The 15,839-nt window shown below is 43.1% G+C and overlaps 1 protein-coding gene across 1 annotated transcript; it reads left to right on the top strand.

The window, feature by feature from the left end:
• Positions 1 to 9,901: 9,901 nt before the first annotated feature.
• On the top strand, positions 9,902 to 11,491 carry DPM3 (dolichyl-phosphate mannosyltransferase subunit 3, regulatory). The gene is made up of 2 exons (XM_081968302.1): positions 9,902 to 9,988; positions 11,001 to 11,491. The coding sequence occupies exon 2, from the start codon at positions 11,005 to 11,007 to the stop codon at positions 11,284 to 11,286; it is 282 nt and encodes a 93-aa protein (XP_081824428.1). The 5' UTR covers positions 9,902 to 9,988; positions 11,001 to 11,004; the 3' UTR covers positions 11,287 to 11,491.
• The last annotated feature ends 4,348 nt before the right edge of the window (positions 11,492 to 15,839 follow it).

The following is a 15,839-nucleotide window of genomic DNA, read 5'->3' as shown; positions in this document are numbered from 1 at the left end:
GGGAAGCGATATGTATAATCTTTATTGTCACTGCACTTAAATACAACGAAATGGGTTGAAATTGAAATGAAATACAACGAAAGGGAGACGGAAAAGTAGAATAATTAGGAAATTATTCTAGTGGGTTTTTTTTAATACGTTATTTTTATTTCCTGGCATCTCGAAAGACGGTGTGCGTGGCACTCGCCCTGATTTTTCTCCCCCGTCCCAACAATCTTGCGAAGTAGGCTCGATTGAGAGAAAGAGGAACTGGCCCAAATCGATCCAGGAAGATCTCCTGGATTAATGTTTCTCACTTTAAGACGGGTGGATTTCAAGTCGCAGAATTTCCCAGCTGTAATTTTGGAAGTTGAAGTCTAAATAATTTAAAGCAAGCTGGCTGGGGGATTCTGGGAGTTGAAGTCCACCCCTCTTAAAGCAGGCTGGCTGGGGGATTCTGGGAGTTGAAGTCCACCCCTCTTAAAGCATGCTGGCTAGGGGATTCTGGGAGTTGAAGTCCACCCCTCTTAAAGCAGGCTGGCTGGGGGATTCTGGGAGTTGAAGTCCACCCCTCTTAAAGCAGGCTGGCTGGGAGATTCTGGGAGTTGAAGTCCATCCCTCTTAAAGCAGGCTGGCTGGGGGGGGTTCTGGGAGTTGAAGTCCACCCCTCTTAAAGCAGGCTGGCTGGGGGATTCTGGGAGTTGAAGTCCAGACTTCTACAGAGTTGAAAACCACCGCCATAGAGGACTATCTAATAAGGTGTTTAATGCCCCTGAAACCTTAAAGCTGCTACCAAAATAGGGCTGGCTGGGGATGATGGGTGTTAACCACCAACCCAGAGGCCAGGAAAATCAGCTTTCCCAACATTGTGCCACAGTCTGATCTCCAGCAGGGGTCGCTGTCAGACAAGGAAAAATCAGACTTTATTTTTAATTTTAATTTATGGCAGTATTTGCTAAGCTCGCCCCTTCTTCATTCGAGGAAATCTGGGATGCTTTTTAAAAGCCACGATGAAGGAAAAGAAAGAAGGAACTTAAGGAAGAAAAGGAGTGGGAGAAAAGGAAAGTTATACAAGAAGGAAGAAAAAGAGTGATTAAAAAAAAGATAAGAAGAGGGAAAGGAGTGATGGAAGAAGAAAAGGAAGAAAAGTTTGTATGAGAAAGACAGAAAGGGAGAGGAAAGGAAAAGGTGACATCCATTGCTTGCTTTCCAGATGAAGTTGACTTCCTCTTGGCCCCTTCATCCACTCAAGAGCCCCACTCCCCATTTCAAGCCCCAGGATTCCCTGGGTCAACCTTTGCCCTGACCCCCCTAGGGAAGGCATATGTAGTTCAGCCTCTCCAAAGCGAGGGAGGGGCTCCAGTGAACCGCTGACCCCTTTGGTGAGGGGGTGGGGGGATTGGATCACATTCCTTGCAAAAGCCTCCAAGCCTTAGTAACTCAACCCTTTCCTGTCCATTCCCCCACTCTCCCGACCCCCAAGATTTGATTGCAAGGAAAACAACCCAGCAGTGAGGAAGGGGAGGGGTGGAATTGGGTAGGTGGGCTATATTTAAAATCTCTTTCCCCCCCCCCCCCCCTTCTCTCTCTGGGCATTGCCTGAGTACTTCTCCGGCTGTTTTTTTTTTTAAAACAAAGATTCTTTTAAGTTAGAAAAATATTTTTTAAAAAAGAAGGATCTGTGCAGATTTCCAGAACAGGTTGAGTATTTCTGAGTGGAGGGTCTGCTGAGCTAGGATGGGGTCAGCCTTTTCATCCACCCCCACCCACAATGTAGGCTCATTCCATGTCGCCCTCGACATACAACCACCCACTCGTTTAGTGACTGAAATGACCACGGCACTGAAATGATTGGGAAATTCTTACAAAAGAAAAACTACTAGAAGACAAGAAGAATTTAGGATATCTATCTATTTATCTGTCTATATAATCTATCTGTAGCTATCTATCTCTATAATCTATCATCTATTTCTATCTTTTCTCTCTATCTTCTCTATCATCTATGTTATCTATCGATCTATCTATCATCTTTTTCTATCTATTTATCTATATAATCTATCTATTTCTATCTTTATCATTATTTTATCTATAATATATCATCTATATCTATCTATCTTTTCTCTATCTTCTCTATCATTATTTTATCTCTATAATATATCATATCTATCTTTTCTCTATCTTCTCTATCATTTTATCTATAATATATCATTTATATCTATCTATCTTCTCTATCATTCTATCTCTATCTACCTATAATCTATAATCTATTTCTCTATATATATATCTTTTCTCTCTATCTTCTTTATCTTCTCTTTATCGTCTGTCTGTTATTATTATTGCTATACAGATAGATAGTCCTCAACCTACAACAGTTCCTCTTAGTGACCCTTCAAAGTAAGAAAAGAAAGGAAGGAAGGAAGGATGAAAAGTGAATAACAGCAAAGGAAGGATAGCAGAGTTGGAAGGGACCTTGGAGGTCATCTAGTCCAACGCAGGAGACCTGTACTAGGGATTCGAACCACTGAACTGCCGACCTTTCTGATCAACAAGCTTGGCCAAGAATTTGGCCTCTGCTGTTGTTGTTTTTAAAGCTGGCCAGATATCTCAAATCTTTATTTTCCTTCTCTTGTTTCTCTCCAGCGACTTATGTTTGGACCTGTAGGCAAGGTGAGTAGCATTCACGGGAAACGGAGCAGGTTGGAGCAAGTCGCAAACCTCCAGCGAGGGTTTATTTACTCCCATAACTTCTTTCCCTCCCTCCCTCCCTCCCTCTCTTGGGGGGAGGGGGGAGGCAAGGGGGGGGGGCTTGGCACGGCATGGCAAGTCCCAATTTGCTCCACTGGCCTTGGGCGAGAACGGAGGTCAGGCCCTAAGTGACCACACTGACGTTTTAATTTTTAATTTTTGGTTTTCTTTGTCCTTCCTTCTTGAGCAAGGGGTTGGACTAGAAGACCTCCAAGGTCCCTTCCAACTCTGTTATTCTGCTATTCTTTTTCCTTCCTTCATTTCCATCTCATTCCTTCCTTCCTTAAACTAGACACCCCTAATTCCTACAATATTCTTTGTCAATTTACCTTCCTTCCTTCCTTCCTTCCTTCCTTCCTTCCTTCCTTCCTTCCTTCCTTCCTTCCTTCCTTAAATCAGACTTCCCCAATTCCTACAATATTCTTCGTCAAGGTTCCTTTCAATGCTTTTATTCTGCTTTCCTTCTTTCCTTCCTTCCTCCTTTCCTTTTCTCCCTTTCCCTCCATCTCTTTCCCTTCGTTTCTTCCTTCCTTCCTTTCCTCTCTCCTTCCCATCTCCCTACCTCCTTTCCACCCTCCCTCCCCTCCCTCCTTACTTCCTTTCCCTTTTCTCCTTTTCCCCTCGCCCTTTCCCTTCATTTGTTTCTCTCTCTTCCCTCCCTCCTTCCCATCCCCCCCTTTCCTTCCTTCCTCCCTCCCTTCCTTTCACTTTTCTCCTTTTCCCCTCCCCTTTTCCCTTCCTTCCTTCCTTTCCTCCCTCTCTTTCACTCCTCCCTCCCTTCTCCCTTTTCCTCTCCTCTTTCCCTTCATTTCTTTTTTCTTCCTTTCTTCCCCTTTCTCTTCCTTCCTTCCTGCCCTCCTTCCCATCTCCCTCCTTTCCTTTCTTCCTTTTCCTTTTCTCCTTTTCCCTTCATTTCTTCCTTCCTTCCTTTCCTCCCTCTCTTTCCTCCCTCCCTTCTCCCTTTTACTCTTCCTCTGCATTTCTTTTTTCTTCCTTTCTTCCCCTCTTTCTCTTCCTTCCTTCCTTCCCTCCCATCTGCCAATATCCCTGCAATATACAGCTGTCTATACCTGCTCCGGCAGGAGTAAATTAAGCAAGAGCCACAGAAAAATACATTTTCCTAAGTAATCAGCACTGGGGATCCAGCAAGCCAATCACCTCCCAATTTCAGAATATGCTTCTATTGTCTTGTCCCTGGGGGCTAAACATCCCCCCCTCCCCTCCCTAAACCTGCTGATAAAAAGACAACAGCTTTGAATTCGGATCCCCTCGCTGGAGGGGACCAAAAAACCAGGAGAAACATTGAGAGATATACATTGCCTTAACTGATCATTCTCTTTCTTTTTAGCACCAATCTTAAGAAGAAGAGAAAACCCCCTCAGGGTTCCAGACAAGAGAGAGACAGAGTGAATAAGAGAGAGATGGAGAGAGAGAATAAGAGATAATAAGGGAGAGAGGGAGAGAAAATGAGAGAGAGTAAGAGAGAAAGAGGGAGAGAGAGAATGAGGACGAGAGGGAGAGAGAATAAGAAAGAGAGAGAGAGAATGAGAAAGAATAAGAGAATGAGAGAGGGAGTGAGAGAGAGAGAGAGAGAGAGGATGAGAGAGAGAGAGAGAGCTGTCTAGAAAAGCATTGGAAAGGGGGGGGGGAAATTCCCGCACTGAACCCAGGACTGAAATAGGGGCGGGCTAGACTAGATGATCTTTTAGTTCCACTCGGGAAGCTTCCCCTCAAATCTCGGCCTTGCCTTTCCAGCCTGCCCTGGTTGCAGCCAGTTAAAACAAGGGACAAATTTAATAATAAATTAAATTCGTATCGTAATAAAGAAATAAATAAATGCATAAGTAAAATAACAAAACAAGGGATCCCTTGACTTATTTCGAGCACGTCCAGACATGTGGGGTCTGTTTGTCTTTACAAGCCAGGATTGTGTGGCTAAAGGCCGCGTGACGTCCCCAAATTTAGACAGAGATAGATCACCTGCCCTAGGGGACTTTTTTGGGGGGGGGGGTGTTGGTTGGTTAGTAAGTATGGATGAGCTTTGCAACCTCCCCTCCTTAAAAAAACCAGCAATTCAAAAACACCTTGGATTTTCCCAGCGGAAACTCCCAACGTTGCTCAGGTAGACTATGTCTGAGCAGGGAGGCTCCACTCACAATCCCCTGGCCTGGACCAGCGAAAGAGTCTGCGAATTCTGCAATAAAATCTCTTTTGGATCTGCCACGTGGGCCCACCCTAATAAAAATAAGCCCACCGTGAGATTTATTTGTTTTCCCTGAAAATAAGACTGGGTCTTATATTCATTTTTTTTTGCCCCAAAAGATGCATTAACAGGGCTTAATTTCTGGTTAGGTCTTATATTCAGGGGAAATACTGTACTAAATGCATCCATCCAGAAAAAAAAATGGCTACCAACCTGCCTTCCGTTGAGGACCAGTATATTGCACGAGTCAAAAGGAGGGCTGGGAAAATATCTACAGACCCCTCACATCTGCACCAGATAAATTCCTTGTGTGTCCAATCACACTTGGCCAATGAAGAATTCTATTCTTCTATTCTATTTTCATTCCATATTTTATTCTATTCTATTCTCATTCCATATTCTATTCTCTTATTTCCTATTCTGTATTCTATATTCTATTCTTCTATTCTATTCTATTCTATTCTATTCTATTATTCTATTCTATTCTCACTTCATATTCTATTCTATTCTCTTATTTCCTATTCTGTATTTTATATTATATTATATTCTCTTATTTCCTATATTTTATATTCTATTCAATTCTCTTATTTCCTATTCTGTATTTTATATTCTATTCTATTCTATTCTATTATTTCCTATTCTCTTATTTCCTATTCTGTATTTTATATTATATTATATTCTCTTATTTCCTATATTTTATATTCTATTCAATTCTCTTATTTCCTATTCTGTATTTTATATTCTATTCTATTCTATTATTTCCTATTCTCTTATTTCCTATTCTATTCTATATTCTATTCTCACTCCATATTCTATTCTATATTCTATTCTATTATTTCCTATTCTGTATTTTATATTCTAGTCTATTTTATTCTCATTTCCTATTCCGTATTTTATATTCTATTCTATTCTCTTATTTCCTATATTTTATATTCTATTCCATTCTCTTATTTCCTATTCTGTATTTTATATTCTAGTCTATTTTATTCTCATTTCCTATTCCGTATTTCATATTCTATTCCATTCTCTTATTTCCTATATTTTATATTCTATTCCATTCTCCTATTTCCTATATTTTATATTCTATTCTATTCTCTTATTTCCTATTCTATTCTATTCTATATTCTATTCTATTCATCTGGCTGACAATTTTAACTGGGCTTTATTTTTGGGGTAAGCCTTATATTACCAGCACCCTGAAAAATCATGCTAGGACTTATCTTCCAGGTAGGTCTTATTTTGGGGAAAACAGGCTATTGTTTAGACTAAAGTGTGATTCACACACACACCCAGACACACAGATTTGCTAAGAGAATATATCCCAGGCTCCCAGGAAGAGTCCCAAATATTTGCAGGAAGAAAGGACCTCGCCTGGGCTGGCTGAGGGCGATGGGCTATGGGGTTTGGCAAGGCCACTGTCTGGTCCGAGAAGCCATCCCCGGTCTGTTGGCGCTGCCCGGCTGTGTGCCAAAGTGGGAAGCTGCCGGAATAAAAGGGGGAATTCGGAGAATGCACGCCCTGCTTTGCAAGGCTGAAGAAGAGACACTGGGGTTTTTTGTTTGAGTTTTTTTGCCGATTCAGCGCCAGCCTCGGGCATCTCTTTGTTTGCCAGCCAGGATTTCTAGACAAAGCAACTTTGCAGCTGGTTTTTTGTGCCTTTGATCTGGGGAGGTGGGGTGGGGGGAGAGAGAAAAGGCACCCGGGTTTGCAAGGAGTAAGCCAGACAAACCTCCTTGCCTCCTGCAAAGTTTCAAAAGATCTGGGGTTGTGTTTGTTTGTTTTTTAACAGAAAGGAGGAAAGTACTCTGTGCATGCCCAGAGTTTCTATAATATGCAGAGTCTTTCCGATCCCAGAGGCCTTTTTTGCGCAGGCTGATAGAGCAAGTTTTGTTTTTATTTTTTGGTGAATTCTGGTTAGCAGTGAGGAAGGCCAGAGAGGAGGAGGAGGAGGAGAAAGAGGAGAAGGAGGAAGGTCTTTGGTACTGTCTGAGCTTGGCTGTTTCTTTTAAGACGTTTCATGACCCAACTAGGCAACATCATCAGTACTAGAAGGGACTGGAGTTTGGGAGGAGGAGGAGGAGGAGGAGGAGGAGGAAGAAAACTGTGGGGTCTTTGTTGCTCTTTGAGCTTAGTGGTTTTCTTGCAGACATTTCACGACCCAACTAAGTAACATCATCAAGGCTAGAAGGGAGGAGGAGCTGAGGAAGAAGAAAGAGGAGGAGGAGGAGGAGGAGGAGGAAAACACTTGGTGCTCTCTGAGCTTGGTGGCTTTCTTGCAGACGTTTCATGACCCAACTAGGTAACAACATCAGTGGTAGAAGAAAGAGGGGCTTATGGAGGGGAAGAGAAGAGAGAGGAGGCGGAGGAAGAGGAAGAAGAAGAAGAAAGAGGAGGAGAAGGAGGAGGGCCGGGTGCTCTCTGAGCTGGGGGGATTTCTTGCAGACGTTTCGTGACCCAAGTAGGTAACATTATCAGTGTTACAAGGGAAGTGGGGTTGTGGAGAGGAGGTGGAGAAAGAGGAGATGGAGAAGGAGAAAGAGGAGAGAAGGAGGAAGAAAAGGAGGAGGAGGGAAACAAGTGGAAGGAGGAGACAGACGAGGAGGAGGAGCAGGAGGAGGAGGAGAAAGAGGAGACAGAGAGAGAAAGAGAGGGAGAGAAGGAAAAAAAGGGATACAGAGAAGGAGAAGTTAGACCAAGAGACGAAGGAGAAGCTGGAGAAGGAGAGAAAGAGGGATAGAAGGAAAAGGAGGGATACAGAGGAGGAAAAGGAGAGAAGGAGAGAGAGAAGGAAAAGGAGGAATATGCAGAAGGAGAAAATAGACCAAAAGACAAAGGAGAAGAAGGAGAAGAAGGAGAAAGAGAAGGAAGGTGAGAAAGGAAGAGGAGGAGAAAGTTCCATCAAGTCCCAAGATGAGATCAAAGTTACTGCCCCTCCTTCCCTCCCTCAGATCGTCAGCCTCTGCCCCCTCCATGCCAGCCTCTCCTTCCCATCCCGGCCAAATAGGCCGGACGGTGGAGGAAGCCAGATGTTTCCTGCGGAAGCCGCCTCAACTTCCCAAGACGGGTCTCCCTTTTCTTGCGCGCCCGATTCCAGGAGCTGCAAGAAAAAAAGCTGGGAAAAACAGTGGGAACCCGGCGGGTGGCACCCTCTCCCGTTGTTTCCCGCACCCGCCGGGATTCCCACGCGCCTGGCCAGAGACACCCAGTGGGAATGTCGCGGCGCCTGGTTCCCAGCACCTTCGGCCAGGCCCCCTTGAGTCCTGGTAGAGGAAGGTGGCAGCTCGGTTGACGGGAAAAGGCTGGGCCTTCAAACCCCGCGTCGAAATCATGAGGACTGGCACCTTGCCTTGATGAGTTAAGGAAACGGCTTTCTGGGTGGGTTCGAAGCCACTTCCTCAACTAATAAAGGCAAGGTGGCAGTCCTCATGTTTTTGCCTAGACCAAGGGACCAGTTTCAATCAGGCGTTTATATTTCGATCGATCGGTTCTTAGTATTTTTCAGAGGAGAAACAAAAGTCAAGATTCTAGTCCTGATTGGAAAGGGAAAATCCAGGAGTTTTAAGATCAAAAAAAAAAGAGGGGAAAAAAACTAGGCAAATAGGTGGAGCAAAGAGAATACGAGAGACTAAGAGAAAAAGATTGAAAGGAGGAAAGAAAGAAAAGGATTTTCTTAAAACAATGAAATTAAATAAAGTCAACGGTCTATATTCAATAAAATGCGTGGGATATAGATTAAAATTACTACTACTTGGGGATAACTAAGTAATTGAAATGTTTACCATGTAAAATTAAACTTGAGGATATGTATTATGAAGGGTAAAAACAGAATAACAGGTGGAAAGGATGTGTTAAATTTGATTAACTTTGAGAGGCAGAAGGTTATTGTTTATATATTGAGGATTTTTTTTTAAATTAAGCGGGAGAATATGGAATAAAAACAAGATGCCTGAAATGTAAAATGGAAAGATGATGTAAAATGATGCATAATAGAAGATGTAAGGGGGGGGGGGAGCCAGGACAACACTTTGTTCGTAAAAGAAGTTAAAATATGTAACAAAAAATAAATAAATAAACTTTGTTTCCAAAAAAACAAAAGTCAAAATCCTAGTCCTCGTGGTTGTGTGCTCCCAACGGAGCTGGAAGGAAGAGGGTGTGTGTGTGTGTGTGTATATACAGTTGGAACAACAACAAAATAAATAAATAAATGGCTTTTTATATCAGGTGACAAAATCGAGGCAGCCAGAAAGCCGAGAGCTAGGCTTCTTCCTCAAGGAATCATGCCAAGCTTCCAGTCCTCATGGTTTTATATTTTGCCTGATTTAAACGCTGAAGGGCGGCTTTGGGATTAAAGTGCCCTCTTCATGGTTATGCATGGGAAAAACGCTTGGTAATAAAGACTTCAGTTCAGTTCCCACGGCTTTGCATAGAGACAACTGATTTAAATACGATACTTCTCACCGAGTTCCCAGTCCTCATGAGTCTGCACAGACAATTGATTTAACAGCCATATCTATACACAATTTAAAAAAAAAAATCCTGACACTCGTGGTTCTTGCACAGACAAACTGATTTTATAATGCAACATTTCTAACGAAGGCTGGCTCAGTGGCTAAGACAGAAAGGTCGGCCGTTTGGCGGTTCGAATCCCTAGCACAGGGAGCAGGGGTTGGACTAGATGACCTACAAGGTACCTTCCAACTCTGTTATTCTGTTCCTGAAGAGTCCTCGTCTTCACAATTCTGCACAGAAAACGTGCCAGTCCTCATGATTCTGCACCCAAAAGACTGCAGCATTTATAATAACAAAGTTTCTAGTCCTCAGAGTTTTGCACAGAAAAGCAATTTAAAGGCCGCGCTGATAGGTAGTGAGGCTGAAACGTAAAACGTGTTCAAGGGGGGGAAACGAAACTACAACTCACGGCAAGCACCGCGGCGCTCCACCGGCGCCACCCGCTCAGCGGGCACGGTGATTGGCAGGTGCGGTGGTGACGTCACCAGCGAGCGACGGGGAAGTCGGGGGGAAAACTGGAAGGAAAAAAAAACTCGCTGCAACCCGGAGTCGGTGAGTCGTGTGAACGCGGGCACGGGGCGACATTTGCGGGTTTATCCTCGGGGGAGGCTTATTTATTTTATGCATTTTTGTGCAATTGTTGCAAAAAGTTGGAAAAGGGCGGGTTGGCATCCTTTTTTTGATTGCTGCTGCTGATAATAAAAATATAACCGTAGATAATGGCAATTAGCAGATGCACAGATAGGATCATGTAATAATAAAGGTATCATAACCGTCGCTGTTAGAGGCCCAGATGTAATCACTGATATAATAATAATAAAAAAAAATTTGTAATATAATTGCAATTGCTATTGGGAAATGCACAGATATAACAACATATGTTGTTATATCTGTGCATTTCCCGATAGCAATTGCAATTATGTTATATAATAAATCTAATCTATAACTTGCCTCCAGAAGTTGTGAATGCTCCAACACTGGAAGTTTTTAAGATGGGAGACAACCCTTTGTCTGAAACGGTACAGGGTTTCCTGCCTAAGCAGGGGGTTGGATTAGAAGACCTCCAAGGTCCCTTCCAACTCCTGTTATTCTATTTTCTATAATACATGATATATATGAGTCCTGAGTCCTTTTGGAGAATCCAAATAAACACAAACACACACACACACACACACATATATATATATATACTGTCATTGCTATTAGGACAGGCCCTGGAAAGGATTGCAAAAATTTTGCTGTTTGGGTAGAAGGGCTCTCTCTAATATATTTATTAATATCTACTAATCTATCATATCTACTAATGTATCTACAACTGTTCGAATCCCAAGTGCTGTGGAACGGAGCGAGGGACATCTTTCCTTAATACTCAAAGTCGATTCCAGATTTTGCAGGAGGGGGGGAGGGAGGAATGGATGGTATAGGGAGAAGCCAAACGAAAAATCCTCTTTTTTTTTGCACAGAAAACTCTTTTTAAATGTCGTCAGAGGTGTGCTGAAAAATATACAAAGATATTTGCTCCTGGCAAATGTCTCAAGTTTTTTTTTTTACTGCTGTTTTTCAGGATCATGACGAAACTGTTTGAGTGGCTCGGCTCTCTGGTCGTCCTGGGTGGCGTCTGGGCTGCGTTGATGCTGGACCTCGTGGGGTCCCACCCGTTATCCCCAAGCTGGCACCAAGTGCTGTGGGCCCTGCCAACCTACCTATTGGTGACCTTCGGCTGCTACTCGCTGGGAGTCGTGGGCTACCGCCTGGCTACCTTCAACGACTGCCAGGAAGCCTCTCTCGAGCTGCAGGCCCAAATCCGAGAGGCCCGAGCCGACCTCGCCCGACATGGCATGAAGTTTTGACCCGGGGGCCTATATGGGAACAGAAATGGCCCATGGACAGTAAATGATTGTTCAGCGTATGACTGAATTGTTTGCGTGTCAACAATACATGTCAAGAAAGAATTGTTTGCGTGTCAAGAATACGTGTCGAGAAAGAGAGTGTCTACTTTTTTAAAAAAAATTATTTAACGTTTCAACAGCAGCAAAAGGTCATCTGAAATCTGAATAAGTAAAAATAATTAAAATAAGAAATAGGGGAAGGAGGGAGGGAGGAAGGGAGGAAGGAGATGGAAATGAGAGGGAAGAAGAGAAAGGAGGAAGGAAGGCGAGGGAAATGAGAGGGAGAAGAAGACGTAAGGAAGGCAGGAAAGAAGGAAGGAGATGGAAATGTGAGGGAGGAAGGAAGGAAGGGGAAAAGGGAAAGGTAAGAGGAGGGAGAAGGAAAGAGGGGAAGGGAAAATGAAAGAGGGAGAAGGAAGGAAGAGGAAAAGAAGGGAAGGGAAAGAAGGAGGAGTAAAGAGGGGAAGGGAAAATGAAAGGGAGGAAGGGAAGGAAGGAGAAAGGGATGATAATCTAAATGAGACAAGGAAGGATGGATTAGAGGGGAAGGAAGGAAAGAAAGGAAGTGAGAAAGGGAAGGAAGGAGAATTGGAGGGGAAGAGGTGAAAGAGAGAGAAGAAAGAAAAGAAAAGGAAACCATTGAAGGAAACAATTTCCAATCTTCTTTAGAGCAATTATAAGCAACTTCCCCTTTGATATTAGATTACATAAATCACTTCTTCCCATATTCCTTTTTCGGTTGCTAAATCCCCCTCAAAATCCCTCCACTTCTATTCATTTTTCAGCCAGAAAAAGCTCCTAAAGGATTCCCAGTATTTTATATATGCGCTAATTTTATCAATCACATTTTTAAAATATATATATATCCGCCCGTCTCACGTAGAAAGTTACTTGGAGGTTGGAAGGGCGTACACAGCAATCCACAATGTTGGAAAACTGACCCACACAACTCGGGGGGAAAAAAGTTTGCAGGAACAAAATTCAAGAGGAAAAATAAAATAAAATAATCCAGACAGGTGATTCTCACCCTGAGCCAAAACGTGGTGACAAAGAAGGAGGGTAGAACTGATTTGAGGAGGAACTGATTTCTCATTTCCTTTCTGCTTTTCTTAATTAAGTTGAATTTTCATTTCTGGAGCGTGGCGGGTGGGATCTTACGGGAAGTAGGAAATCCCACAGAGAGGGGGTGAGGGAGGAATTGCTGGCGATACTATTCTAGAGGCTTAGTTTGCAACGAAGGTGCCAAAGAGGCGATCAAGTTTGCATATATATATATGCAAAAGAGACACACGTACCCACCTCCGAAGAGAGACACAACCTTATTTGCATGCACCCACTAGCTGAGTAGATTAAACTCTTGTCCCTTGTTTGATTCTGCAAGCCAACAAGACAGACACAGACTTCAGAGGATAATGAGAACTGCAGAAAAAGCAATTGCTACCAACCTGCCTTCCGTTGAGGACCAGTATATTGCACGTGTCAAAAAGAGGGCTGTGAAAATAGATATACAGACCCCTCGCATCCTGAAAATAAATTGTTTCAATGAGGCTATAGGGCACTGCACACCAGAACAACTAGACACAAGGACGTTTTCCCCCCCGAATGCCATCACTCCGCTAAACAATTCCCTCAACACTGTCAAATTAGCTACTAGGACTGTATTACTATTCTTCTTCTCTTCCTTCCTAGTAACTATCTCTTCCCACTTATGGCTATAACCGTGATGCTTGTATCTTTAAAATTATGCTTTGTTTGTTTCCTAGTATAATTTGATTGCTTATTAGTAGCCTGTGACTATCGCTAAGTGTTGTATCTTATGATTCTTGATGAATGTATTTTATTTTTCTTTATGTACACTGAGAGAATCTGCACCAAAGACAAATTCCTTGTGTCTCCAATCACACTTGGCCAATAAAGAATTCTATTCTATTCCATTCCATTCCATTCTCTCTCTCCTATATTCTAGTCTATCCTATCCTATTCCATTCCATTCTGTCTATCCTCTATTCTATTCTATTACATTCCATTCTATTCCATTCCATTCTGTCTATCCTCTATTCTATTCCATTCTATCCTATATTCTATTCTATTCCACTCCATTCTGTCTATCCTATATTCTATTCTATTCCACTCCATTCTGTCTATCCTATATTCTATTCTATTCCACTCCATTCTGTCTATCCTATATTCTATTCTATTCCATTCCATTCCATTCTATCCTATATTCTGTCTATCCTCTATTCTATGCTATGCTATTCTCTTTAGCTGATGTTTCAGGACCTTGTGCAAGCTAGAAAAAGGGGCAAAAGGAATTTAAATTGTCCGTTTAGCAGGGGGGGGGGATCACTCAAATTCACAGGGTGTGTGTGTGTGTGTGTGTGTGTCTGCCTGCTATTTGAGCAAGGCCAAAAGCCTTTTTTTTTTTTTGCAGCGCGTCGCCACCTCGAACGGTTGCTAAATGCAGCTTTTTAACTTCAAGGACTCCCTGTATTAACTTTTTTCCCCTCCTCCTTCAGTTCTCTGCCCACACGGTAATTATTCATAAATATTAATGCTTTCCTTTTACCTTCTTCACGCTCTGCATTTTTTGCAGAGTGGCCCACATGCCAAGTTGCGTTGTTGGGTGTGACAGGTAAATTATGTCTACGATCCATAATAATAATAATTCAAGATGTTCTTTTCTCGAAAAAAAAAAAGCCACTCTAGATTTTTGGGGTGGATTTAACTCACACCTTCAAAGTTGGCCGGGGCAAGAGCGAAGGCACCTGGTAATTAGCTGGGAAAATAATTAGCCCTTTCCGGAGAGACAAGTGGCTTGAAGGACGGGAGGGTGTGACTCAGTTTCCCTGGCGTTCTGGTCCAACAGGACTTGAGGACGCTACAATTTCGACCGTTCCTAAAATTCTGCATTTTTCCCCCAAAAGCAGGAGACAAAGAGTCCTGGTCCCGACAAAACCGCTTTTATGAAACGCATGTGAATTCCTCTCCTTCACCTTCAGCCAAGGCTTGGCAAACAGTCTTTCAAAGGAGTATTTATCAACACAGACCTTATCTATTATAGTTTCCAAAGACCGGTCACAAAGGGGAAGTAATATGTAGTGTGTGTGTGTGTGTGTGTGTGTATGTATGTATGTATGTTTGTATGTGTAATATATAGGACAAAAATGGCATAAATATGTATTGTCACAACCCCTGGTATGCGCAAACATGGGAGGGAGCAAACTGCTTCCCTTTTCTGTCTATCGGCTCACTCCAGGAGACCATCCAGGCAGAAAACCATCTTTTTAATGTCTTGAATTCACTTTTTTTTTTTACTCTTGTAAAAAGAGTACTTTTTACTCTTGTTTCTCTTTTTTTTTCATCTTTGGAATCAAATAAAAAAGGGAGCCAGTTGTAAATGGGGAAGTAGAAGAATTAAATTTTTTTTTTTTTGCCTTAAAGGCATAGTTATTGGCTAGGGTTTTTTTTTTTTAATTTTATTTCGTTTTTAAAAAAGGCATTTCTGGTGGACGGATAAGGCAACGGTGCAAGCCTGCCGCTTTGGCAGTCCGAATAAAGTCCTCGGAAGAGAGAGAGAGAGCAAGATTGGCAAATTTTGGAAGCTCCATCTTCAAAACAACGTTTTTTTCAACAGCTTTCGGCCCCCCCAAAAAAATATCTGGTGGGGAAGGCCCTCTATTTTCCCCAAGACTTGGAGATCTGCAAAGGTCTTTTGAAGAGGCCAGCGTGGGAATCTTGTTCCTCTTCTTCTGGATCTGTTTTGAACCCGGGGGGGGGGGGGGTTTCTCACGCCCCCACCCTCTCCCGCTGCAAAAACACGCAGGAGTCCAGCATGGTCCTTCCAGGTGGAAATACACCGTCCTGATAGACAGTTGCGCGAGGCGAGGTGGGTCAGTCCAGCATCTGCACATGTTTTGATTTCAGGGTCTTTCTCTCCTCCCGCAGGGGGCTGTGGGAGAAAGGGGGGTCTTCTCCGCTTCCTGCCCACCCACCCACCCTCCCACGTCTTCAGGTGAGGAGTAGTTTGTAAGTTTTGTCCTGCTCGGAGGGAAAACGCCAGAAGAGCCAAAATCGTACGAGGCTGGTTGCGATGCCTGGCACATTGGGAATCTGGAAGGAGGAAGGAAGAGAATTGTGAGGTCCTTGTGGTGTGTGTGTGTGTGTGTGTGTGTGTGTGTGTGCAAGTGTGGGAGATTCATTTGCAGACGTTTCATGAGCCAACTAGGGAATGTCATCAGGGATAGCGGAAGGGGGGGGGGGATTGGACGTGTAGGAAGAGATAAATTGGAGGAGGAGGAGGAGGAGGAGGAGGAGGAGAAGAAGAAGAAGAAGAAGAAGAAGAAGAAGGAAGAAGAAGGAAGAAGAAGGAAGAAAGAAGAAGAAGAAGGAAGAATGGAGGAGGAGGAGGAAGACTGGTGCTGAACTGGGGGGTTTTCTTGCAGACGTTTCATGACCCAACTAGGTAACATTATCAGTGCTAGAAGGAGGTGTGGCTTGCAAGGAGAAGGAGGAGG

This window comes from Natrix helvetica (assembly GCF_964273705.1).
Source record: "Natrix helvetica genome assembly, chromosome: 16".
Lineage (NCBI taxonomy): Eukaryota > Metazoa > Chordata > Lepidosauria > Squamata > Natricidae > Natrix > Natrix helvetica.
This window is presented reverse-complemented; position numbering and strand designations above follow the sequence as displayed.

Bases quoted from the DNA above. Each gene is read 5' to 3' on its own strand.
- DPM3 (XM_081968302.1), top strand. From the start codon at position 11,005: ATGACGAAACTGTTTGAGTGGCTCGGCTCTCTGGTCGTCCTGGGTGGC.